This window comes from Helianthus annuus, chromosome 15 (assembly GCF_002127325.2).
Source record: "Helianthus annuus cultivar XRQ/B chromosome 15, HanXRQr2.0-SUNRISE, whole genome shotgun sequence".
NCBI lineage: Eukaryota > Viridiplantae > Streptophyta > Magnoliopsida > Asterales > Asteraceae > Helianthus > Helianthus annuus.
In genome coordinates this window covers 147,617,258-147,641,832 of record NC_035447.2, presented here as the reverse complement: position 1 = coordinate 147,641,832, position 24,575 = coordinate 147,617,258, and the positions used below count along the sequence as shown (strand labels likewise).

At 37.3% G+C, this 24,575-nt stretch overlaps 3 protein-coding genes across 3 annotated transcripts; 2 read left to right on the top strand and 1 right to left on the bottom strand.

The window, feature by feature from the left end:
- Nucleotides 1-3,041: 3,041 nt before the first annotated feature.
- On the top strand, nt 3,042-9,479 carry LOC110912653 (ubiquitin carboxyl-terminal hydrolase 25). Its single transcript, XM_022157419.2, has 9 exons — nt 3,042-3,522; nt 4,454-4,937; nt 5,018-5,093; nt 5,190-5,282; nt 6,243-6,329; nt 6,403-7,052; nt 7,207-7,335; nt 7,424-7,541; nt 9,156-9,479. Exons 1-8 carry the CDS (start codon nt 3,324-3,326, stop codon nt 7,524-7,526), a joined length of 1,821 nt encoding a protein of 606 aa, XP_022013111.1. The 5' UTR covers nt 3,042-3,323; the 3' UTR covers nt 7,527-7,541; nt 9,156-9,479.
- A 9,489-nt stretch (nt 9,480-18,968) lies between these two features.
- Nucleotides 18,969-19,712, top strand: LOC110914341. Its single transcript, XM_022159141.1, has one exon. The coding sequence runs from the start codon at nt 18,969-18,971 to the stop codon at nt 19,710-19,712; it is 744 nt and encodes a 247-aa protein (XP_022014833.1).
- Nucleotides 19,713-22,331: 2,619 nt separating this feature from the next.
- On the bottom strand, nt 22,332-23,673 carry LOC118487542 (ATP-dependent DNA helicase PIF1-like). Its single transcript, XM_035984483.1, has 5 exons — nt 23,623-23,673; nt 23,464-23,553; nt 23,188-23,312; nt 22,725-22,738; nt 22,332-22,636 (listed from the first exon to the last, which is right to left on the bottom strand). The coding sequence occupies exons 1-5, from the start codon at nt 23,671-23,673 to the stop codon at nt 22,332-22,334; spliced, it is 585 nt and encodes a 194-aa protein (XP_035840376.1).
- Nucleotides 23,674-24,575: the final 902 nt, after the last annotated feature.

Genomic DNA, 24,575 nt, shown 5'->3' with positions numbered 1-24,575 from the left:
TGTAAGTCGATTGGATGGCTGTTCGATCGGATGGCAATCCGATCGGACGGTAATCCATCCCAACGACCAGATCGTCTTTGGCACTTGATTGTTTTGAAAGTTTTGCAGTTTTGATCGAGACGGTGTGATATCGTGCTAAACAACAGAATCCTCATCGTGACCCGATCGAACAGGAATCACCCTAGTCCGATCAGTTAACTGTTCAAGACGGTCGTTCATGTTTAACCCGAAATCGGTAGTCTCTTTGATAGAAACCAGATCTTGAACCAACACGTCACTAAGAAAGAGTAAAAGATCAGATCAAGCTCCGATTCTATCGGTTTTGAGTGCATTGAGTGTAAAAGAGTTGAAAGAAAGTTAGAAAACCATCTTTCAATCCTTTTAACCATGAATATGTGTAGATCTATGCGAAAACATTGTTTAATTATGTGGAAATCCTTCAGATCTAAGTTGTTCTTGGTGGAATGAAGTCAAAACTTGAAGTTCATAAGAACGCCATGATGACATCATCCTAGAACACCTCAAATCCACTGATTTCATGGTTAAAAGTTAAGATTCAAAGGTGAAAAAGATGAAGGAGTGCGTGTAGATCATAGAAGTACAAGATTTAGGTTGAAAACTTACAAGAATCGCGAGAAATCGAGAGAAATAGAGCTTGAGGGCGGCTGGTCGAGTAGAGGAGCTGTCACATCACAAATGATGTGACAGGAGGGTATTTATAGGGTTTCCAAAAGAGGAAAGTGCACATGGATCGGATTGGTCACCGATCGGATATCAACTCGATCGGATGGCAATCCGATCGGATGGCCATTCGATCTAGGTGTTCAGCGTGATGAGCTTTGTCGTTTCGATTCGCGTGCTGAGCGTTGCGATGCGTTTCGAGCGAGCGATGCGATAGATTAATAATAAACACACAAATACTATATCTAACATACAATCATCACAAATAAGTGTCGTTTAGCGTTTGCGATTAAGTTGCGATGCGATAGAGTTGCGATTGCGTTTCGATTAATCCCACAAACATAACCATAAATAAACACGCACAAGTAGCACATAAATAGCACACACACGCAAAACAATATCCAAAACGCATAATTCGGGTTGCGAATGCGATTGCGATGCAATAAGCGATAAAGCGATAAACATCGATTAAACCTCAATTATTAACAGATACTCCACATAATACAACTAAAGAATTTAAAATAAAAGATTCGATTACAAGTCAGAGAAGTCAAATCAATAATTAAGCAAGGAGTGACAGATCGCAATTAGCAATCTTTTCTTCCTTTGACTTCAATCTTGACTTTGACTTTGACTTTCGAAACACGGGGTGTTACATACAAGCCCTCAATTCTCCTTTTTTTTTAATTCTTTACTCTCCTAACTCATCAAACCAATCTTCATGATCTGATCAATCAAAACCCTTTTCTCAAACACAAGCCCTACCACAAAAAAAACCCTAAATCCCTAATTCAATGGACAAAAACTTCTTATACAGTCCTTGTTGGAAACCGGCTGAGTTTTTTCAGTTCGATTGGCTTTCTAAACATTGCCTCTGAGCTAAAGAAAATGAGCGTGGCTTTGCTCACCCTGCAGAATGGATGCCACAAAGCTAATCCCTCTCATGAGAACCCTAGCTGAATCAAAATCCATCAAACATACCCAACTCATTCACCAAAAAATAATCACTTGTGGCCAACAAAACAACATTCCAATATGCACATCGTTTCAGCCCCCGACACGACATTGTTTCAGCCCTCACTCCTTCTCGCCTGCCATAACCACTGATTTAGTCGAACAAGTTCTCAAACGCTGCAACAATCTTGGTTTCTCTGCCCACATGTTCTTTCTCTAGGAAAGAATATACCCAATTTTGAACATAGCAAAGACATCTATCACATTCTTATAGATATATTAGGTAGAAGCAAATAGTTCCCATTAATTTGGGACTTTTTCAGAGAAATTAAGGACTCTTAATCCTGTGAAATCAGCTCAGAAATCTTCTGGGTAATTTTTAATGGTTACAGTAGAGCTAATTTACCCTATGATGCGATTAGGGCTTTTAATAATATGGTTGATTATGGGATAAAACCGAGTGTTAATGATTTAGATCAGCTTTTTTAAAGAATTAAAAAAAAAAGAATTGAGGGCTTGTATTTATACATATATCAGTATTCACAAAAGTTGTCCTTTATATGTATAAAGACTAAACTACTTTATGTGACTTGCACGTGAACAGATTTAACAAGAAAATGTTAGGATCAACATGCAACAAAATTTACTGAACAAAATTTGTCAAAATTGGTTGAGAGTGACACCTGGTATCAAAGATAGGCAAAAGATCAAATACAAATAATCTTAACATACTAAACATACAAATTGAAGGAAAACCCAAAAAGACAAGGTGGCATTTTTGTAATTACCACCAACTATCAAAGTTACAACAAAAAATACCTAAAAAAACACAATTTTTTTAACATTTTTATTAAAAAATCGCTACATTTCGTTAGCAAAAAAAAAAAAAAAAAAAAATTTTGCTGCTACTAAAAGTAGCGATTTTTTAATAAAAAATGTTAAAAAAATAAAATAAAATAATTTGTGTGTTTTTTTTTTATTTTTTTAGATTTTTTTAGGTTTTTTGGGGGGTTTAGTTTTTAGCATTTTAGCTTGGGTGGGGAGGGGGAGAGGGTTAGGTTTTTTTTTAGGTTTTTGGGGGTGGGGGGGGGGGGGGGTTAGGTTTTTTTAGGTTTTTGGGGGGTGGGGGGGGTGGGTTAGTTTTTTTTTAGGTTTTGGGGGGGTGGGGGGTTTAGGTTTTTTTAGGGGTGGGGGGAGTGGTTAGGTTTTTTTAGGTATATTTGTAGAGTAACTTTGATAGTTATTGATAATTACAAAAATGTCACCTTGTCTTTTTGAGTTTTCCTTCAATTTGTATGTTTAATATATTAAGATTATTTGTACAAGAACTTTACCCATGAAAGATAAAGGAAAAAAAGGTTTGTGATTTTTTCATAGTTGATAAATTAGGAAAGTATGCGGTTCCTTTAACTTAACAAACTATTAAAACAAGCAAGGCGCCTAAGAGCCAAACAAGGGGAGGCATCAGGAGCATGCCCAACGGAACTCCTTCAACACACTCTTCTCCGATAACCACCACCACCGAACCCTAACCCTACCCTACCCCACCCCCACCGTATACCACCAATCAAACACACACACACACACACAATCAACAACAAATCAGCCACTTCTCACGGCATGCGATCCACCGCGGTCACGTGGCGGTGGAGATTATTATTCAATGCGGCCGGTGAATCGGTTGCGAGATGTCCTCGCTAGCGGTTGATTCGAAATTGCAAATGAGTTGGCAGAATAATAATTTGTTGTTGAAGAAACGGAAGAATGGTCTTCCCTTAGGGTTTAAAAATCTCGGTAATACTTGTTATCTTAACGCTGTGCTTCAGTGCTTGACCTACACTCCTCCGCTTGCGAATTTCTGTCTCCAGCTTCAGCACTCTGCCTTCTGTATGTCTTCTTCTTACTCTACTTGTACATGTTTTGTATTCGCATGTTTGTTGATTTGACCTAGGGTTATCGGCAATTTGAGTGTGACTTTTGTGCTGAATGAATACTTAGGTATTTGTTATTCGAGTGTTGAATATTGATTTCTGAAGAGGATTGGGTGAATTTTATTCTTGTTTTGAGTATGTGAATTGCTGCTTGTGTGTTTGCTTTAGGGTTAGGGTTAGGGATTCGGTTTGTTGAAATTGTTGCGTTCACATGTTTATCAATTTAACATAGACCATGCTTATGAAATTGGGGATTCGAGTGTAAACTTCATACTGATAACATAAAATTCCACTTATTCAAGTGTTGATTTTTTGCTTTGTGACTGCAAGTTATTGAATTACTGTCATTTGAGTATGTGAACAGCTACTTGCGTGTATGCATTAAGTTTAAGGGATCCAATTTGTTGATATTGTTGCTATAATGCGTATTCACATGTTCATTGGTTTAAACTAGTCTTATCACTGCACTTATGGAATCGGGGATTCGAGTGTAAACTTCATACTGATAAACCTCCCTGATTAGAGTGTTGATTTTCGCCTTGTAAACACAAGCTGTTAACTTCTTATTTGAGTGTGTAAATAGCTACTTGCGTGTATGCATTAAGCTTACGGGAGCCGGGATTTAGTTTGTTGATATTGGTGCCATCACTCATATCCACATGTTCATCGATTTAACATAGCTTTAACACGACACTTATGAAATTGGGAATTTAAGTGTAAATTTTACACCTGTAACCTAAGTTATATATTATCGAGTATTCAAGTGTTAATTTTTATATCTATACGCAGCTTGTAAAATTCCCCTTAGAATATGTGAATTCCTACTAGCGTGTATGCGTTAGGGGTATGGGATTCAGTTTGTTGATATTGTTGCTACGCGTTTGTAGGTGAATCACTAGCGCAGCAAGACAAGAGTGATTGTCCGTTTTGTCTACTAGAGGAGAGAATTTTTCGTTCTCTTAGCAGCAACTTAACCCTAGATACACCTGGCAAGATCATTGGTGGCTTGAAAGTATTTGCGGAGCATTTTCGTCTAGGAAGGCAAGAGGATGCTCATGAATTTCTTCGGTATGTCATTGACGCCTGTCATACCACTTGTCTTCGCTTGAAGAAATTGCAGCAACAAAGACGAAAGGTTACCAGTAATGGAGGCGGTGATGGCTTCAGTGGCAGTTCGGTAGTTAAGGAGATATTTGGAGGAGCTTTGCAGAGCCAGGTGAAGTGTCTTGCTTGTGGCAATGAATCCAATAAGGTTGACGAGATAATGGATATTAGTATCGATGTATTAAATAGCAATTCTCTTAAAGATGCTTTTGAGAATTTTTTTCGACCAGAGTATTTAGATGGGAACAACAAGTACAAGTGTGAAAGGTAAGCACACCATTCTTACCTTATTGCTCACATACGTATGTTTTATATCATGTTTGAGATAGAAACTTATGCTTTTGTAGTTGTAAAAAGTTGGTTCCAGCAAGAAAGCAAATGTCTATTCTTCAGGCACCTAACATTCTTGTAATTCAACTAAAGGTGGGTTCTATGAGTGACTTTTTTATTGAGTTTTGTTTTGTATTAGTATAAGTGGTGGCTAATTAAGCTATACTTGTGACTTTTTGTTTTGGATAGAGGTTTGAGGGAATATATGGCGGAAAGATAGACAAAGCGATTACTTTTGAGGAACGACTAGTTCTTTCAAGCTTCATGTGCAAAAGGAGCCAGGTATGTATAACTAGTCTTATTGTTTAAGTTTCTTGTATTGGTTTACTTGCTAGTGATGAAGATGCGTCAGAAATGGTGTTAAGCCCATGAGAATATGATATACATAAAAGGCAGATTTCTTCTATGAGTAAGAGGATGTGACACTTAGGATGTAGGCTGCTGTACAATGTTTTAATAATCGCTAAGCGCTAGTTGGCCGGTGGGGTACCGACTAGCGATTAATAGGGGATTAATCGGATTGGAATTTTTATATGTTATTTTTCAAACTTGTATATACACACACATCGATATGAATATAATACTTCGAAGTTCACATGGTATAATTCAAACATAAACAACTGTATTTAAACATAACAAATCAAGTACTAAAAAAATTCAAACATTAACATATTAGTTCAACTACGTTTAAAAAAAGGACCAATTTGTACTAATTTGGATCGATTTAGTCCGCCTTTGACCGACTACCGATTATTGGGTCCGACTAGGTGAAATTTAATCGGTGAACCACCGATTTTTGATTAATCGGTGATTAATCCCGATCTACAACACTGCTCATGAATCATGAACAAAATAATAATACCTGTTAGCAAGAGTGATAGGTGGCGTAATTAAGACATCCTATCACAATACAGTAGCTGCTAGACTTGTATAGTATAGGAACCATAACACAAACATGTATTGTACATCTAGAGCCAGGTATTGCACTGTTGCTTAATATGTAACGTTGTAAGGTAAGAAATCTTATATATGCATAAATTAATGGGTAGTCCATGAATCAAGTACATAAGGTGTTGAAACGGCTCTTATATGATAAACTGGTATTTGGACGATATATTATGTACTAGTTCGTTTCTGAATTATGCAAAATGTCCCTTTATGTTATGGTATATTATTTGCTTCTTGCAAATTATGTATTATATACTAGTTAGTTTCTGATGCAGTTGATTATTTATATTGCAGGATCCCCATCCAGAGTATAAACTTTTCGCTACCATCATACATTCTGGCTATTCACCTGATTCAGGACACTATTATGCTTACATCAAGGTTTCTTTAAGCTTTGTTATAATTTCTCGTATTAAATATTGTTTACTTATGTTGCTTTTAAAAATGTTTACAGGATGCTATTGGCCGTTGGTATTGCTGCAATGATTCTTATGTATCCGTTTCAACCTTGGAAGAAGTTTTATCTGAGAAAGTCTATATTCTTTTCTTCTGCCGTACCAAACAAAGGCCTCTTCTACCTAACAAAAATTTAACCACCAACGGAACAAAATCATATGATTGCAACGGCAACGATAGCTCAAAAGTTCCAAAATCTAGTCATCTAATGTCTACAGACTCACAACAACCGAAGGTCGATCCTGCAGCTTCAACTAAAGTTGAAAAATTGCTTAACGGTTCTCAAAAGAAGCCAGGTTGTCTTGGAACCAACGGTGTCAAAAAGTTCCCAGAATTCATTACTCATAATAAAGAAAACAATGATAATAATGGTGATGCAAAAGCCTCATGCAAGAAGACGAGTGATAAGAAGATTCCATTGTTGGAGGACAAGAACGGAGTTAGCCAAAATAAACATGTCGCAAACGGAAATGAGTTTGTTGCGAATGGGTATAAGAACAATGCTACTACAAACGGAACAGAAACTGGTAAATTGCATAATGGTATCGTTAAAAACCTTTCTAATGAGTCGGACTTACAGAGGAAACATAAAGAACAGAAGTCTTGTGATCATAAATCACTAGCAAAACATGACGAACTGAAAGAAAGGTATGTTACTTCTCACCTTTAGAATTATTTAATACTTTATGCTTCACTTAGTTGTGTCTTAAAGTTCATTTCTCCCTTCATTTTTATATAGTAGTTTATTATTTGTTTTCTCATAATATCTTATGAAAATATATATTCTTTTGGCATGTTTCAGTCTCAGGAAAGAAGCTTCTTCCTTCCTGCGAAACTGTGGTTTTTCAGATGATGTTGCGAGTTTCATGCGAGCCAAGAAGCTGAGCATTCGAGATGAAGGCAATGATGCATTACAGAGGAATGAACTTAAGTAAGTCCCTCTTAATATACATATATACATGTGCATGTATATGTATGTTGCTGTAAAGACATGACCTTTAAATTGGTGCAATATGCAGGAGGAAAATGATAGCTGATGCCAAGGCTAAATTTATTTCTCAAGTTCCTCAATCGCTGAAATCCGATCTCGTCAAACGGATCAGATCTCATATTGATCCATGAAATAGGCGCTGCATGGTACTCAACACAAATACTACTTTTGTTTTAGTTAATGTTAGAGGTGGCAAAATGGACGGGTGTGGCCAGATTGGGTAACAGGTTGGGCCCAGTTGACCCGCTGTCAAAAGGACGAATTTCAAATTTACCCTTAAAAACATAGTGAAATAGGATATATACCCAACCAAAATTTAAAATATCATATATGCCCAATATAAATGAAAATTTGATATATGACCATATTACCCCTATCAAATACATGGTATTTGTTAACCTATTATATTTTGCTTCTGCCATCATCGTTCTACCTCTGCAACGATCATACGTTTAAGCGCCCACCATTAAAAATGAAGTAAATAATTCGCAGGTTGATTAATTAGGTTTGTCACATTATATCAAATTTTGATTATATTGGGTTTAGTTTTGCCTTTTGGTCTCATCCTATCCAAGCAGTAGCACTAATGACTCTAAATTCTGACATTGATTTTTTGATATAATCGATACAATCTTGGTTTTAAAAAGCGAGAGGCGCACAAAAGCGACGAGTACATGTCAAAAAACCCAAGGGGTGGGTGGGCGCCTCTCGCTTTTTAAGGGGTGGGTGGGCGGCCGCACCCCTTGAAACAACATACATTCAGTGGCGGACTCACCTTAAGGGGTGGGTGGGCGGCCGCACCCCTTGAAAAAAAAATTTTAGTGGTATTTTTCGCGAAAAAATTCCCACCGCATCCCTTGGAAATTTTCGTCCGCACCCCTTGAAAAATTCCAACCGCACCCCTTGGAAAATTCCTACCGTACCCATTGGAAATTTTCGTCCGCACCCCTTGAAAAATTCCAACCGCACCCCTTGGAAAATTCCTACCGTACCCATTGGAAATTTTCGTTCGCACCCCTTAGGAATTTATATAAAAAAAATTGTTAACACTGATTGAAATCCGATCAAATTATGTAAAAAAGTTAGCCCACTAACCCCTTTAATAAAACTTAAATTCAATCCATCAAGCCCAATAACTTAATATTCATTCAAGCCCAATCCAACTACTAGTTTTGTTAAACAAAATCAGTCCACATAATAAAAAAAAAACCCAAATCGCCGGATTCTTCTAATTAAAGACCAATATATGTTTTAGATAAGTTTTTTTGTTCTTTTATTTAATGATTAAGAAAAATCGAAGTAGGGATGGTTTGAACTTTGATTCTTTTTTGTTTGTTAATGTGATAGGAAGTTAGGAACTAGGATTTGATTGTTTGAAAATTGAAATGGACCCGATCTGATTCGACCCGCTATGAAATTTCGTTTGTTTGTGTTTACTTGATTTATATGACACGACCCGATCCGACCCGCTATGAACCGATTTTTTTTGTATAGCTAGGGGTCTAAAATCTTTAAAAAAAATTCGCACCCCCAGGAAAAAAATCCTGGGTCCGCCGCTGCATACATTCCGGGAGACTTTTAAGTTTTAACCAATTTGGCATGCTTCCATATTTGCTAAATAATTAGACTAGATGCTTACAATCCGTATGAGATAAAAGACAACCCGCGTCGACCCATTTTAAGTAAAGAGGCCAGAATTGACACCTCCAAGTTATAGTTCTGTCTTGATGCTTACGATACTCATGCTTCATTGTTTGCAGTCTCCCAACTTGTAGGAGGTCGAGATGGGATGCCACGTCAGCATCTGTATGTATTTTAGCGAGGCGTATAGGCGTGGAAACATGAAGATGGTTTCTCCAATGCTAAATTTTGTTTGTTTTTAGTTTGTATGGAGGATCTTTATTATTGTTAGACTGATTTTGGTAAGTTCCGTTGAGTGAGGCTGGTGTTGTCAGTGAGGTTATAAGAGAACGGGATGAGATACATATATTCTTTCTGTAAAATATAGCCTTTTTTTTGTCACATTTTGTGTAATTTACCGTCAAAACTTTCAGTTTTACTATGATTTAATCTAATTGTTTTGACTCGACCTCTTTATTAACAGTGATTAAAATTTCTAAATGTGTCACTTGCAGGGAGAGTGTTTGAAGTGAAAGAAGTGAAATTAGTAGTTTTAAGAAAATTGTGGCGACCAAAGCTAATGATTGACGTCTGTTAAGTCGTATATGGCATAAAATATAGGTTTATTTTTACATATTTTTTGTGGTTCATTTAATAGTTCTCAAATTCTACTACGAAACATTTATTTGTCTAGACCGAACATAGTAATAGTATTTCCGCCAATAAGTCTCGGTAGTCAGTTCTGGACCCCACACTATGTCAAGGGTTGACTTGAAATTGGCTTTTATTAATAAAGAAAATGAGTGAGATGAGTGATGTTGGGAATTCAATTGGTATTGGTTCGGTTTTTACGATATTGGTACATTATTGGCACTTGTTATAACAGAGAAAAACCAAAAAATAAAGTCGTGACATGCTCCAAAAGAGGCATTGACACGTGTTCTTATATCGATTGAAAACCATAAAAACGAATACCGGTACCTCATCCGATAATACCAATATATCGGTAGAGATGTTCGGTTGTAATCGGTTCAGCCTGTATTGGCACTCATTAATCACTATGGCTTACGATACCAATAGTACTGGAATGTCGAGAAAAAAACTTAAACAAGGTTCTTTTTTTAAGTTAACGAACGCAAGTATTAGAGAAAAATCAAACTAAATAAAAATTACACGAGTTAAAAGTGTATACTATTTATAGTGGTATGTGAGGTGAAAAAAAACTTATGGTTCACCATAGTTGATTACTTAATTATGCATACTTATTTTTTAGGGTTGTGTTAAATACACCCTAAAGTCAACTTTTTTCTTACTTTTTTCTCACAAGTCAACTTTTCAAGTTTTCATAAACTAATAATTTCTCATTGCTTTTTCAAGTTTCCATATATCTTTCAAGTTGTCAGCCGTTATAACCTACCATGTCTAGCAGCATCGTTTAATCCAATTTTTTAACGTTTTTCTGTTGTTAAAATTCTAAATAAAATAGATTTTTTTGAACGGCCAAGATTAATACTTTTATATTAAAAGTAGGAGATTTAACATCTATACTATAAAAAGTAATATAAAAAATAAATAATTATTTATAATGTTTAATTGTAAAAAAAACGTGATGTTACAGTATTAGAGTAAAATACATGCTTAATAATGTATTAAAGTACTTAAATTATTACCAAATTTGACTAATTTAGTATATTAATTCATATGTTGGGTCTATTTATCACACCCCTTAGTTAAACATTGTAATATAATATTATGTATCTCTATCTTTTATATTATAAAGCATTTATGACTTGATGTAACAAAGATTAAGCGATATATAGAAAATAATCATATTACAATAAATTGTTAAATGAGAAGGATATCTGGAGCCGGTGGTTTTCTTCGTTATACCCGTGGCTTGGTCAGGCTCTTCCTTATGAGCGTCTTGCATGGGTAAACATTCTTGGCGTCCCTCCTCATCTTGTTTCAAGAAGTGTCTTTGATATGATCGGTAGTAAGTATGGTAAGGTTGTTCAACCTTCTCAGTTTCTCAAAACGGATGGGGATCTTTCGTTTGACCGGCTGGGGATTCTTCTAGACTCGGGCAACAGGATTAATGGGCTTCTTAACCTGAACTGGCAAGACAAAAGATACAATGTGTGGGTGGTTGAAGAGAACGATCAATGGATCCCTGATTTTCTCGATGATGATGAGGATTCGGTGGCTGCCTCATCGGAGTTGGGTGGTAGTCCGGCGGTTCCGGTGAATTAGGGGTTTAGCGACAAGGAAGATGAAGAGTTTGTGGTGGCTTCTAATGAAGAAATCGAAAAGACTATGGAGAATCAAGGGTCTCTAACTGACATGCATGCTTCCATGCAAAGAGAGAGACTTGGCGGCGCTAATATTTCCGAGGATAAAGGAGAGCAGACTAATGGGAATCTATGATGCACTAGGACGGGTACGGGAACGGGGTACGGGGACGGGTACGGGAACGGGAAACGGCAAAACTAAAAAAATCATGAAGCGGGGACGGGACGGGTACGGGAATAAAAACATATAAAAAATAAATATATATTAAAGATAATGTAAACATGCCGTCCCCTTCTGCATGTTTCCGGTAACATGCCATCTTTACAAAGCTTAAAATAAAGAAAATAAAGTTTTAAAACCATTTTAATTGAAATATAAACTACAGGGACTAGTTCTGTAAAGTGTCAAACTTTCAAAAAAAAAAAAAAACAAAACAAAACAACACCTTCATCCCTACCGTTTCTCCGGCGGGTTATCAGGCGAGAATTCCGGCAACCACAGAACCGCCAATCGCGACCGTTTAATCTCGTTTTTCTTGCATTATCTCTATCTCCACCTCTATCCTGACTAACCACCAAAGATCATCCCGTATTTCACATTATTAGAAAATAGGATTAAAAAATCTTTTTTAAAAAAAAAAAAACAAAAAACCGGAAACGTTTCCTGCACGTCCCCAAACCCCGTCCCCTTCTGCATCACGTCTCCAAGCCGTACCCAACATGCCGGGGACGTTTCCCGGCCGTCCCAGTGCCGTTTCCGTCCCCTAGCAGTCCCCGGGACGGGAGACGGCACCTCATAGGCGTCTCCGTGCTTTCGAGATGGGAATGTGGGCCAGAATTTATTATTTAATTTTCCTGTCAGTCCTAGCAGTTTTCAGGCGGGGGGTATGAACCAAGGCGATTCTTTCAATTTCACTGTTGGGAAGTCTAATAATGTCAAGCCCAACAAGGTTTTAAGGATTTCATCTAAAAATAATAGGCCCACTAACAGCTTTGTTGGGGCAGATCGAGTTACTGAGGATCCAAGGCAAAAGAAGAGATCTAGGTCCTTCCTAGAAGGGGATTGTAATTCTGGTAGTCAGGAGAGAACAGGGGGCGTTGGGGTGATGGCACTGACAGAGGTTTCGAGCAATTCTTCTTTGATTTGAATAATATGGCTTCATCTGAGAAAAATGATAACGTCCAGTCGGATGAAAACCCCGTGGGTGAGGTTCAATCAGTTATCGGGGAAGAAGGAGGAAACGGTCTTGAGGGAGACAGTGTGATTGGGATGTCGGGAGTGGAGAAGGAAGTGACGGAAACTGTTATTATTGGCTCGAAGATTGGAATTGACATCTTCAATCAACCGGAGTTAATCAGGAGATCAATTAACTCAGGTATTAATGTGGTTCAATTATGAATATGCTATCTTTGAATATTAGGGGAATTGGGGGTCTGAATAAATCTGGCTGGGTGAAGGGTCTGGTCTCTGAGCATGATATCTCGTTTCTTTCTCTTCAAGAGTCTAAAACGTCTAATGTCTCTTGCTCCGACATTGCTGCGTTCTGGGGTAAAAAAAATTCGGATGGATTTTGTGGAGTCTGTTGGTTTGTCTGGAGGATTGATTTGTGTCTGGGATGAGAATTTTTTTCGACAGACGGCTGGTTTTAAGAATAGGCTTTCTTTGCATGTTAAAGGGACTTTGGTGGGTTGTGTTTCTACAGTTAACATCCTTAATGTGTACGCCCCTCAGGGGGGTGTCGGCTAAAAAGACCTTATGGGAAGAACTTAAAAATATTATTGTCTCAAATAAAGGATTATGGGTCATTATGGGTGATTTTAACGCGGTTCGGTTTAGAGAGAAGAAAAGAAACTGCTCATTTAAACAGAATTGTGCTAACAATTTTAACGAGTTTATATTCGATTCGGGGTTGATTGAATATGGCATCAGTGGCAGGAAGTTCACGTTCTGCTCTGATAATGGCAATAAATGTAGTAAACTCGACAGTTTCTTAGTAAATTCTGAATTCTTTAACTCGTGGCCGGCGGCATGTTGTCGGGTTCTACCAAGGCTTTGGTCCGATCATAATCCCATTCTTCTGGCGTGTCGGTCTAAGAACTTCGGGTCGCGTCCTTTTCGTTTTTTAACTCCTGGTTCGGTAAACCGGGCTTTGACTGTGACAACTGACACCCAATCGGTAATTTCTGTACACTTCAAATATTATTTAATGACTGCAATTATGTGCTTAAATGTCAACATTGTCTGATTACATACTATACAAGTGAATTCATGCACGTTTTATACTACAAAATATTGCTTATTGCATTAATGATAGCGTTGCGTCAGAAATACTAGTAAACTCACCGGTAAGACACATTGTGTCAACAATTCTGCAGAAAGCAGTCAGACAATAGAATTGGGGCCTAGGTGTAGGTCCAACGACAAGAATACATTAAAACCCAAGAGTACATACAAGGGTTAACATATAGACTTTCCGAAAGCTAATATACGCACTGAAAAGCACCCGAAATACACATTAAATGCTGAATTTTATATATTTCAGCAAAATTCAGCATTATAACAAGATTGTACCATGCAAAAACATGACTAAATGGTCCTGAATACTTTCCTAAGTGTCGGGAATTGAAAGGGGCACAAAAGGATGCTTAAAGGACACTAAACGGTGTAATTTAGCACTTTAACGAACCGGTATCTAACCAAACAACCTGACATTACCCGGAACACCAAAATATTGCTAGAAGCATTGTTTAATTATTTCTTGGCTAGTTATGGTCCCCGAACACCCTAACATATTAGATAATGCAAGATACACATAAAACACTAGACTTTACACTTAACACCCCACTAATTAACCTACTTACCATCTAACTTACAATTAACCCCCTTCCCCCTCATAGTTTACGGCCCAAGTGGCCCCACACTCAAGATTTATGAAATCTTTCTAAATCCCCTTAAATCCTTCCATAATCTTGTGTAAGATATGTGTGTACTTCTTGAAACATACTACCCATTGGATAAAAGGGTTTAGAGGTTATATAATGGACCATAATCACCCATCTTCTTCAACACCACATCTCTCTCTCCCTCCCTTCTACTCTCGGCCGACACCTCCTCCCCACACACCACCATTTTTCATTTCAAGTTCAAGCATTCCAAGGTTGTCTTGAGGTGTGAGAAGGTCACTAACGGAGCTTGGAGCTTGCGAATCATCAAGGACCTATTTCGTTAGCTTTTATCCATCACTTTTGTCTTCACCAACAACTAGTGATCTTCCCTAGCTTAAAGCTAGTAGTAAGATCTCTCATAACCCTTGTTTACTTCCATTTTTGCTTGGTTAAAAGACATATTATGTTGAGAATCACTAGAACATTAAAAGACATACACATGAAACATGAACATAAAGCTTTCATATGATGAAATCTTGTTAAAATGGTGTTGTTTAGTATATGTATGATGATTTCTGTTGATTACTAAAGATATTGATGTTGATCACTACAATAGAGCTTGCTAGATTGTGATTAAACACATGATCTAGCAAGTTAGAGGATGATTATGTGTTAACACAAGAAGATCATCCTCATACATAGACATGAACTTGAAAACAAAATGATTTCTTGAAAAGTAATAAACAAAGTGAGCTAGTAAACTCATAGATCCAAGATTTATGAATGATTTTCCAAGAAAACCAAGTTCAAAATATGATTTTTGAAAGATCATGGTTTTTACTAAACTTACACTATTTTGGTGATGAAATAAGTGTAAAAACACTAGAGAAACAAGAAGATGTTATGAATAAACATTTTTATAAAATGTGATTACAAGTTGTAGACACTTAGTTTCTTTAGGAATGAGATTTTTAAAGGAACAAACACACTTTAAAAGGGTAACTAAACCTACTAAATGACATGGTAGGTTACTACAAGTTTTTACAAGACTACAAGTTCATGATGTAGTGCAATCTACTTGATTTTAGCACTCCGTAAGTGTCGAATGAGTTGTTGATGATTGATGATGATTTAAAAGAAAATAAACACATGTTTTGAAAACATGGGAAACCTCCATTTTTAGGGGAAACTATGTCAAAATTTCTATAGAATTTTGACACTTAGAAAAATATAAGTTTCGGTGAAACTTATTCCCTAAAAATGTACCTAAAAATATTTACCAAGGTTTCCCTAATTTTTTGTGTAAACGTCAAGTTAAGAAATGATGATTTCTTCAAGATAAAAATTGATATTAAGTATGTATATTTTTGAGAAAAATATATATATTTATTGATCACCAAATTTTGTGCTAAGTGTATGTAGTATGTATTATACGTGATAGTGTATTAGGACTTGAAAATACACTAAGTACTCCCAAGGAGTAGAAATACAAAAATACACATACGACATGCATAGACAAATACAAGAGAATATGTTTATGAAAATATATTTCTTAAAAGATTACGTAACTTGGACAAGTTATGAACATGAAATGAGGTTTTGGGCAAAATACATAATTCGGGTGAAAAATACAAAATACTTATATTTATTTTTGAGAAAATAATACAAGTAAGATACATAGTTAAAAATATAAATTATTTTTAACACAATAACACATACATAAAAGATGGTGACTTGTACTTGTGCGATACAAGTCTAGTGACTAAAGTTAATAAAACACGTTTAGGTCACGACGCTGAATAAGCAAATCCGGTGAAGTTTACGACGCAGGAACGCAAAGTTGTGAGTTCGTGCTCCCCCTTTTTCTTTTAACTGTTTTCAGTTTTATAACTTCGGGGGTGAAGTACATGTTACTAAATGATTACAGAAAAGTGAGTTGTGTCCCCACTTTTAAACTTTTACATACTTTTTAAACTTGGGGAAAATACATGTGTTATGTTATGATGGATACAAGAACTAGAGAATGATACTTGAAATCGTGTCACGAATAGGGTACCAGAAGCACCATTAATCGTGTACATACTAAGACCGCAGAACAAAAGGTTAGATCTAATGGGTTTTCGGGCAGCCACACTCTTGGTGATAACTAGTACCACGTAGTGCTTTTGTGTCTCAGTCGTGAATCGACAACTAGAAAAATGCCTATGGTTTGGATGCTTCCTATGTCGTGTCACATGTTAATGGCCTTGCAATCCATTAACAAACTCGATACATACAAGAATACTTGATTTATACAAGATACATACCATGTTTTCATACAAAGTATACAAACATTCAATACAAAAACTGCATGAATTCATACCAACATTATGTTGACGATTTTCCAAAAACTCACATGTATTTCAGGTAACTAAAGTGGATGTGCACGCAGTCATACTCTTGCTCTGGATGTTGTTTATGTTTGTCTTCGAATAATGTTGTAGACTTTTCAGACAACGTTTTATGATGTGATGTAAACTCCAACTTAAACTATGTTTTCAGTCATGTAATGTTATCGGTATTTGAAGTTATTTTTACGAGCATGTAGTATGTTTACCTTTCGTATGCAATGAGAACCTTTCATGATCACACCTCGTGCTTCCGCCTAAGAAAGGGGTGTGACATTGACGAGGTCGTGACAAAGGCTGTTAGTGAGTTTGTTTCGGTCGATAATAACCCTGACGTATCTTTCATTAAAAAGCTAAGCTTCTTAAGGGATCGCCTGAGAATTTGGAAAAATGTTATGATTCGTAAGGAAGGAGAGGAGGTGGAGGCCGCTAAAGCTGAATACGAGGCCTTAGAAGCTATTCTCGATCATAGAGCTTTTTCCGAGGAAGAGGAATGGATATTTTATGAGAACAAAAAAATTATTCGTGAGGCGGAAGAGTCCAAAGTTATGGATCTAAGACAGAGATCCCGTGTCAAATGGGCGAAAGAAGTAGATGAAAATTCTAAGTTCTTCCACGCGATGATCAACAACAGGAAAGCGAGTAACACGATCCATGGCCTTGAAGTGAATGGGGTTTGGACTTCCAAATCGTCCCTAGTGAAAAAGGAAGTCTTTCGTTTTTTTCAGAGACAAATTTGTGGAGGAGTCCGTTAGTCGGTCTCAACTGGTTTGTTCTCGTTTGAAGCAAATTTCCTCGTCTGCTGCGGCCAGCTTAGAGGTTTGATTTTCTAAGGAGGAGATTAAAGATGCGGTTTTCGAGTGCAGTAAAGATCGGGCTCCTGGTCCCGATGGCTTTAACTTTAGATTTTTTTACCCACTTTTGGGATCTATTTGAGACCGATTTCTATAACATTATGGATGCCTTTTTTGCGACTGGAAAGTTAAGTAAGGGGTGTGGGTCGGCGTTTATTGCTCTAATTCCTAAGATTAGAGATCCTTTGGGGTTGAGTGATTATCGACCCATCAGTCTGGTTGGAGTTATCAACAAAGTGGTGTCCAAAGTTCTAGCGAATAGGTTGAAACCGGTTCTCAATGAGGAAGTTTCCAATTCTCAATCGGCTTTCCTCGGGGGTAGATTCATTTTGGATGGGCCGCTGATCATTAATGAGCTGCATTCATGGGCCAGAAAAAATAAGAAACAGGTTTTCTTTCTCAAAGTCGATTTCGAGAAAGCATACGACAACGTGAACTGGGGCTTTGTTTTGGATATTCTTCATCAAATGGGCTTTGGGGAGAAGTGGTGTGGCTGGATTTCGGGCATTCTGGCTTCGGCCAGGGCGTCCGTTTTGGTGAATGGTTTGCCCACTTTTGAGTTCGGATGTAGTAAAGGAATGAGACAATGAGATCCGATTTCTCCATTTCTCTTTGTAGTGGTTATGGAGGCGCTCTCATGTTTATTTAATAAGGCTTGCGAGGTCAAAGTTTTTCAAGGTATCATCTTCCTGAAATCGACGTTAGTGTTTCTCATTTATTCTTTGCTGATGATGCTATGATTATGGGGGATTGGAACAAAAAGAATATTACTAATGTTATTAGGATCATGCGGTGTTTCCATGTGTGCTCGGGTCTTAAGATCAATCTTAGCAAGTCTAGTATTTTCGGTATTAGAGTTATGATCGAGGAGGTCGAGGAGATGGCGAACTGGATTGGGTGTAAGGTTGATTCTATCCCATTTAAATATTTAGGCTTGACGGTCGGTGCCAATATGAATCGTATCAACAATTGGAGACCGGTTTATGAAATTTTTTAAAAACGTCTATCTCTTTGGAAGGCAGCGTTGTTATCTATAGGAGGAAGGGTTACTTTAATTCGGCCGGTTCTCGAAATCTTGCCTACTTACTTCAGGTCCTATACAAAGCACCTGTGAAGGTGATCAAAGACTTGGAAAGCATTATAAAAAAGTTCTTATGGGGCGGCTCGAACAATGTTAGGAAAACTCATTGGGTGGCGTGGGATAGGGTTTCTTTGCCAAAGAAAGCTGGAGGTTTGGGGTTGAGTAAATTAATGGACGTTAATCTGGCTTTGCTTAGTAAGTGGGGATGGAGGTTTAAAAACGAACCCGAAAGCCTATGGGTCAAATTCGTCAATGTTATCCACTCGGGGCGGTCGGAATGGGCTTTTTACCTTGTAACAAAGCTATCAGGGGAGTTTGGGCCAATATTTGCAACATTATTAGCAAACTGTTAGTGGAGAACAAACCCTTACGCAGCTTCTTCAAAGGAGAGGTCGTTTTGGGCACGGATATCTTTTTCTGGTTGGATCCATTGTTTTCCGAGACTCCATTTAAAGAGATGTTTCCGTGTCTCTTTCGGCTGGAAGTAGTTAAAAATTGTTCGGTGAGTGATCGTTTGACCGGAGGCGATTCGTGGCTATGGAAACATGAGCTGGATACGGCTTCGGAGGTTCAGGAGCTGGCTTTGATCTCGGGTATGTTGTCTTCGTTTGCTCTTGGTGTCGGTAGAGATAAATGGAAATGGATGGATGATGCAACGGGCATTTTTTCGGTGAAATCGGCAAAGGATATCCTTGTTCGTGGTAGATGCGACCCAAATGCTTTTGTGTTTGATCGGTGCAAATGGGTCCCAGTTAAGTGTAATATTTTTGCTTGGAGATTAGAGTTGAATCGTACTCCGACATATGACGCGTTATTCTCTAGGGGTATTGTCAACCAAGTTGGGGCCTGCCTTCTTTGCGGCTGCGAAGATGAGTCTGTGATCCATCTTTTCATGTCGTGCCGATTTGCGGATTTGATTTGGCAAAAGGTTAGTAGATGGTGTCGTATTCCAACAATCTTCGGGTTTTCGATAAAGGACCTTTTGGAAATTCATAAGTTCAGTAGGTTGGGGTCTTCGGAATCGAAGATTCTCCAAGGCATTATCATCATCGCATGTTGGTGCATTTGGTTGGTGAGAAATAAAGTGGTTTTTTCAGGCTCTCGGGCGAATGTGGAAGATGTTTTCAGTGAGTTAAGATCCATGGGTTATTTTTGGCTCAAGCATAGGTCTGCTTTTCAGTCGAAATTTGTAATTGTGTAAGTTTGTTGTTTGTTTTTGCCGGCCCGGTCTTCGGGTTTGGTAGTTTGTTAATGAAAGTCTTTTTGCAAAAAAAAAAAAAAATCATATTACAATAAACATAGAGTAAACTTCCGTTTTACTCCTTGTGATTTGGTCACTTTAATAGTTTTGCCCAAAACCTTTAAAAATAGCCAGTTTACTCCCTGATCTATGAAACCTTTCATGATTTCACTCCCCGCCTCTAACTCCATCCAAATTGTTTATTAACTGAAAGGGTATTTTAGTAACTTCAAAAGGTATTTTAGTAAAACTACAAATAAAAGATTATATTATATATAATAATAAAAAATAACAAAACATCATCTCTTCTCTCTCTCTCCACCCTCTGTGCACTTTCTCTTCTCTCTCAACCCTACCCAGCCACCATCAGCCCTGCAGGATGATTAAAACAGATTTGAATCTTCTTATCGCAAACACCAATCGAAATCTTCACACACTACTATAAAACATTCCATATCAATTGTGCCTTCTTATTACTAATACAAGAGGAAAAAAGATACCGGACATCAAGATCTAACATATATGTACACCTAGGGGTGCAAACGAGCCGAGCGGCTCGCGAGCTACTCGAGATCGGCTCGAGAAAAAGCTCGAAATGAGCCGAGCCTTATCGAGCCCGAGCCGAGCTTGAGCCTCAAAACAAAGCTCGTTTCTTTATCGAGCCCGAGCTCGAGCCTCACATGTGAAGCTCGTTAGGCTCGTCGAGCCTTATCGAGCCTTAGTGTAAACGAGCCAAGTCGAGCCGAGCTTATTTAAACTTGTTTACAAGCCGACCTCGAACCTAAAAATAAGCTTATTAAGTAAACGAGCCCGAGCCCGAGCTTTACTCATCGAGCTCGCAAGCCTAAATAGTCTATTATTTATATTATTTTTATTTAATATACTAATTAATAGATAATAAACGAGCCGAGCCCGAGCCGAGCTCGAGCTTGATAAAATATAAACGAGTCGAGCTCGAGCTTTGAAAATAAAGCTCGAACCGAGCCGAGCTCAAGCCCGAGCTCTCATAAGTTAATCGAGCTCGAGCTCGAGCCTGGCCGAGCTCGGGCTCGGCTCGGCTCGTTTGCACCCCTATGAGTACACCAACTGCTTTTATTCTTTAGTTGTGCCAACAAATGAGTTTTACAATTTACACTTATTTCAACCCAAAATCAATGATCTACACTGATAACACAAAATGAAAAATAGAAATATAAATTACAATTACTATGACTTTGTAAAGACTACATGATTCATGTACATTTCTTCCTAATCGAAAGGCACACTCACCTAATAAAAGACCTGACGAGATGCATAGAACTTGGCCTCACTGAAGATTGCAATCTTCATAGCACATGAACTGTAAAGGAAACGAAACAAGAAACCCTCTTACTCTTTTCATTATCTCCATTGGCGAAATGTTCCCCTCAAGCTTCTTTGGGTTTCGATCCGACCATAGGTAACGACAACCATCTCTGTTTCGACGGTGACGGCAGTCGTCATTGTTTCGACGGTGACGGCAGCCGTCATTGTTTCGACGGTGACGGCCGCCTAGGGTTTCGACATTGACGCCGCCTAGGGTTTCGAACCAAGGACTCCATCTCCGGCGACGTTTTAGACTAGTATGAGGCGGGGAGTGAAACCATGAAGGGCTTCATAGATCAGGGAGTAAACTGGCTATTTTTAAAGGTTTGGGGCAAAATTAGGGCTGTCCAAAAAGCTTGGAGCTCGGAGCTCGCTCGAAGCTCGCTCGGATTTAGCTCGGAAAAAGCTCGCTCGATATGGCTCGGTTTGAAAGTGAGCCGAGCCAGCTCCGCTCGGTTAGAAAGTGAGCCAGCTCGGCTCGGCTCGTAGCGAGCCGAATTGGCTCGGTTTGGCTCGGTTTGTAGCTCAGCCCGGCTTAGTTCGGATTATTTTCTCTATAATATATTTATTTTTATATACATTATAATATATTACAAAAAAACTTGTTATTATTTATATGTATTTATGCTTGTAATTTGATATCCATGGCATATTTGAATCTTAATTACCTTGCTAATGAACTAATATTGTATTTCATTGAAATTTAAAACTTATTTTTTGTTGTTGAAAATGATTTTGGCTTGTAATGTATTAAGATAAACTTATTTTGAATATGTTTTTGAAGTATTGAATAATATTTTCGGTACTGAATTTTGAGAGCTATATATTATATATTTTCTTTTAAAATCGAGCCAAACCAAGCCGAGCCGAGCCAGCTCGGTTTAAAACCAAGCCGAGCCCGAGCTTAGATTTTCAGCTCGGTTTCAAATCTGAGCCGAGCTGAGCCAGCTCGGTTTAGAATCGAGCCGAGCCCGAGCTTACCCTGGCTCGGCTCGGCTCATGAACAGCCCTAGGCAAAATCATTAAAGTGACCAAACCATAAGGAGCAAAACGGAAGTTTACTCATAAACATATATAATCATACTAGTCTAAGTACCCGTGTGTTACACGGGTGGACCAACAATAATTAATATTATTCAACACCATCTAAGTAAACATTTTAGTTAAATAAACGTTGAACTACAAACATCTTTATCAACATTACACGTAATTGAAAACAAACAAAGAAGACAAAGTTCACAATTTGTTAAACACTTCCTTATAAACGACATTTGATGTTTTATCGGTACGTTTGCCGTCCTTGTCTAATATAAGCAATTTGACTCCGTCTCTGGTTTTTACCCTTGATAAAGCCACATACAACTGACCATGCGTAAAAACAGGTTGTCTCAAGTACAGACCAACCCTTGATAGCGACTGCCCTTGACTTCTGTTGATAGTCATCGCAAAACACACAGCTATCGGAAATTGCCTCCTTTGAAACGCAAAAGGAATCTTTTTGTCTGAAGGTGAAAGGAATGTTGTAGTGAAAGCAATAACATCTAGTTATAACATGGTAAACAGAAAAAAACTTGTCTACTCATAATCAAACAACTGTTAACAAAGGTGACATCCTTTAAAACGTAGTACCAAGTAGAAAATAACTAAAAACATAGTACATTTACAATTGTATATGGGATGCATCTATACATTATACATTATAAATATATATAAGGCAAACATCAACAATATGAAAGGTGATTATAACATGGTAAACAACCAATAAAAACAATTGCATTTCAAATCAAACACGTGAAAATTAAAAACAAAAAACATTGTCTATTCATACTCAAACAACCGTTATCGTGTTGAAAACATAAAGTGACATCCTTCAAAACGTAGTACCTAGTAGAAAATAACCTAAAAACATAGTAGTTTGGAAAAAAAAAAAAGGATGATACTTCATCTTCACTTGTCTCGGTTTTGAAAAAATGGTTATATGACCTTCGAAATAACCAAAACTCCATTGTTCCTTTCATAACGCAGCAAATACGCACGACCACTAACCAAACCAACTTCACGCATAAATCTCTCCCAGCCTCTAAAAGCATACCTTGGTTCTCCATGTGCACGCTCGGAACGCATTTCCAAAACTATAGAAACACCATTCATAGTCTGAACGGTCATCGCTTGAACATCAAGTAACGGCACATTCTCAACAAAATGTTGTGGGAAACGCTACGTCACATTTTAAAAAAATACGTATAAATGACAATCTAACTGACAATATTCACAATTAAAAATAATCAGTAAAATCAACTTTTGTTAGATTACGACTAACTTACAAATCGGTAAGTAAGGACCCACTAATCGTCACTTTGATGTAAACATGCCAGAGCTGAGAACTTGTTCTCAACATCACAGGCCCAACAGGATAGCCTAAGTTTCCAGCGCCATCATTGTAAAACGGCGGCAACGACTGTAATATTTAATGAAACAATTTTCTAAATATAACACAAATAAGAATAAATTTAAATAAAAAATTTACCAGACATGACGGTGAAGCATCATAAATGACCTTCACAAACGCTGGAGCCATGACTCTATAAACCATAGAATAAAACTGTTTAGTAATTTTCCAAACATGTATCTAATGCAATCAATAAGTAACAGTGATATAAACATTTAATATACTAAATCTTACACTATGTGGACGTCTATAGATTTATTATGAGAGAAGGGAAGTGACCAAGTAAAAGCAACTTCCTTTTCTTTTACTTTAAACTTTGTTATTAAAAGGTTGGTTGGTATATCAAAGAGCGAATAATAAATGAGTCAAATAGAACCGGACAACCACTTGAGTCAATATAATATAACAGCAGAAAATGGATTTAATTACTGAAAAAGATCTAAAAGCAATTTCCAACATGTTTATATTTATAAGACTTATAAATCTGAACAGTTGGCTACGAATAACATATTTAACAAATCACATAAAACAATCCCTTACATATCACATAAACAGAGTGTCTAATGCTCAGATTTGAATGTCAGAAATAAAGGCCAAATAAATTCGCTCACAATATATAGAACTATAGCATATTAAGTAAACAATCACATTGATTTACATCACTCAATCTACAAATCACATAAAACATTAAGTTAGCTACCAATCATTTAGTCTTATAAGTCAAGATAAAAAGCCTACAAATAAAAGCCCTAAAATTTAATACAAAATAAGAAGCTTCACAACAGATTCATATGTTTACTTATATCATTCAGTCGAATAAGTCAAGATAAGAAAACCCTAATATAAGAGCCCTAAAAATTGATACAAATCAGAAGCTTCACAAAAGATTCATATGTTTACTTATGTTATTCAGTGGAAATCGATACAAAATCAGAGATTGATACAAAAACAGATTCATAAAAAGCCCTAAAAATTGATACAACATCAGAAGCTTAACACAAGATTCATATGTTTGCTTATACAATTCAATA

Coding starts and splice junctions, on each gene's coding strand:
- LOC110912653 (XM_022157419.2), top strand. CDS start 3,324: ATGTCCTCGCTAGCGGTTGATTCGAAATTGCAAATGAGTTGGCAGAAT. Junction 3,523..4,453: donor GCTTCAGCACTCTGCCTTCT/GTATGTCTTCTT, acceptor ACGCGTTTGTAG/GTGAATCACTAGCGCAGCAA. Junction 7,336..7,423: donor TTACAGAGGAATGAACTTAA/GTAAGTCCCTCT, acceptor TGCAATATGCAG/GAGGAAAATGATAGCTGATG.
- LOC110914341 (XM_022159141.1), top strand. CDS start 18,969: ATGTTTCCGTGTCTCTTTCGGCTGGAAGTAGTTAAAAATTGTTCGGTG.
- LOC118487542 (XM_035984483.1), bottom strand. CDS start 23,673: ATGGCTCCAGCGTTTGTGAAGGTCATTTATGATGCTTCACCGTCATGT. Junction 23,554..23,622: donor ATGCTTCACCGTCATGTCTG/GTAAATTTTTTA, acceptor TAAATATTACAG/TCGTTGCCGCCGTTTTACAA. Junction 23,313..23,463: donor CAAGTTCTCAGCTCTGGCAT/GTTTACATCAAA, acceptor AATGTGACGTAG/CGTTTCCCACAACATTTTGT.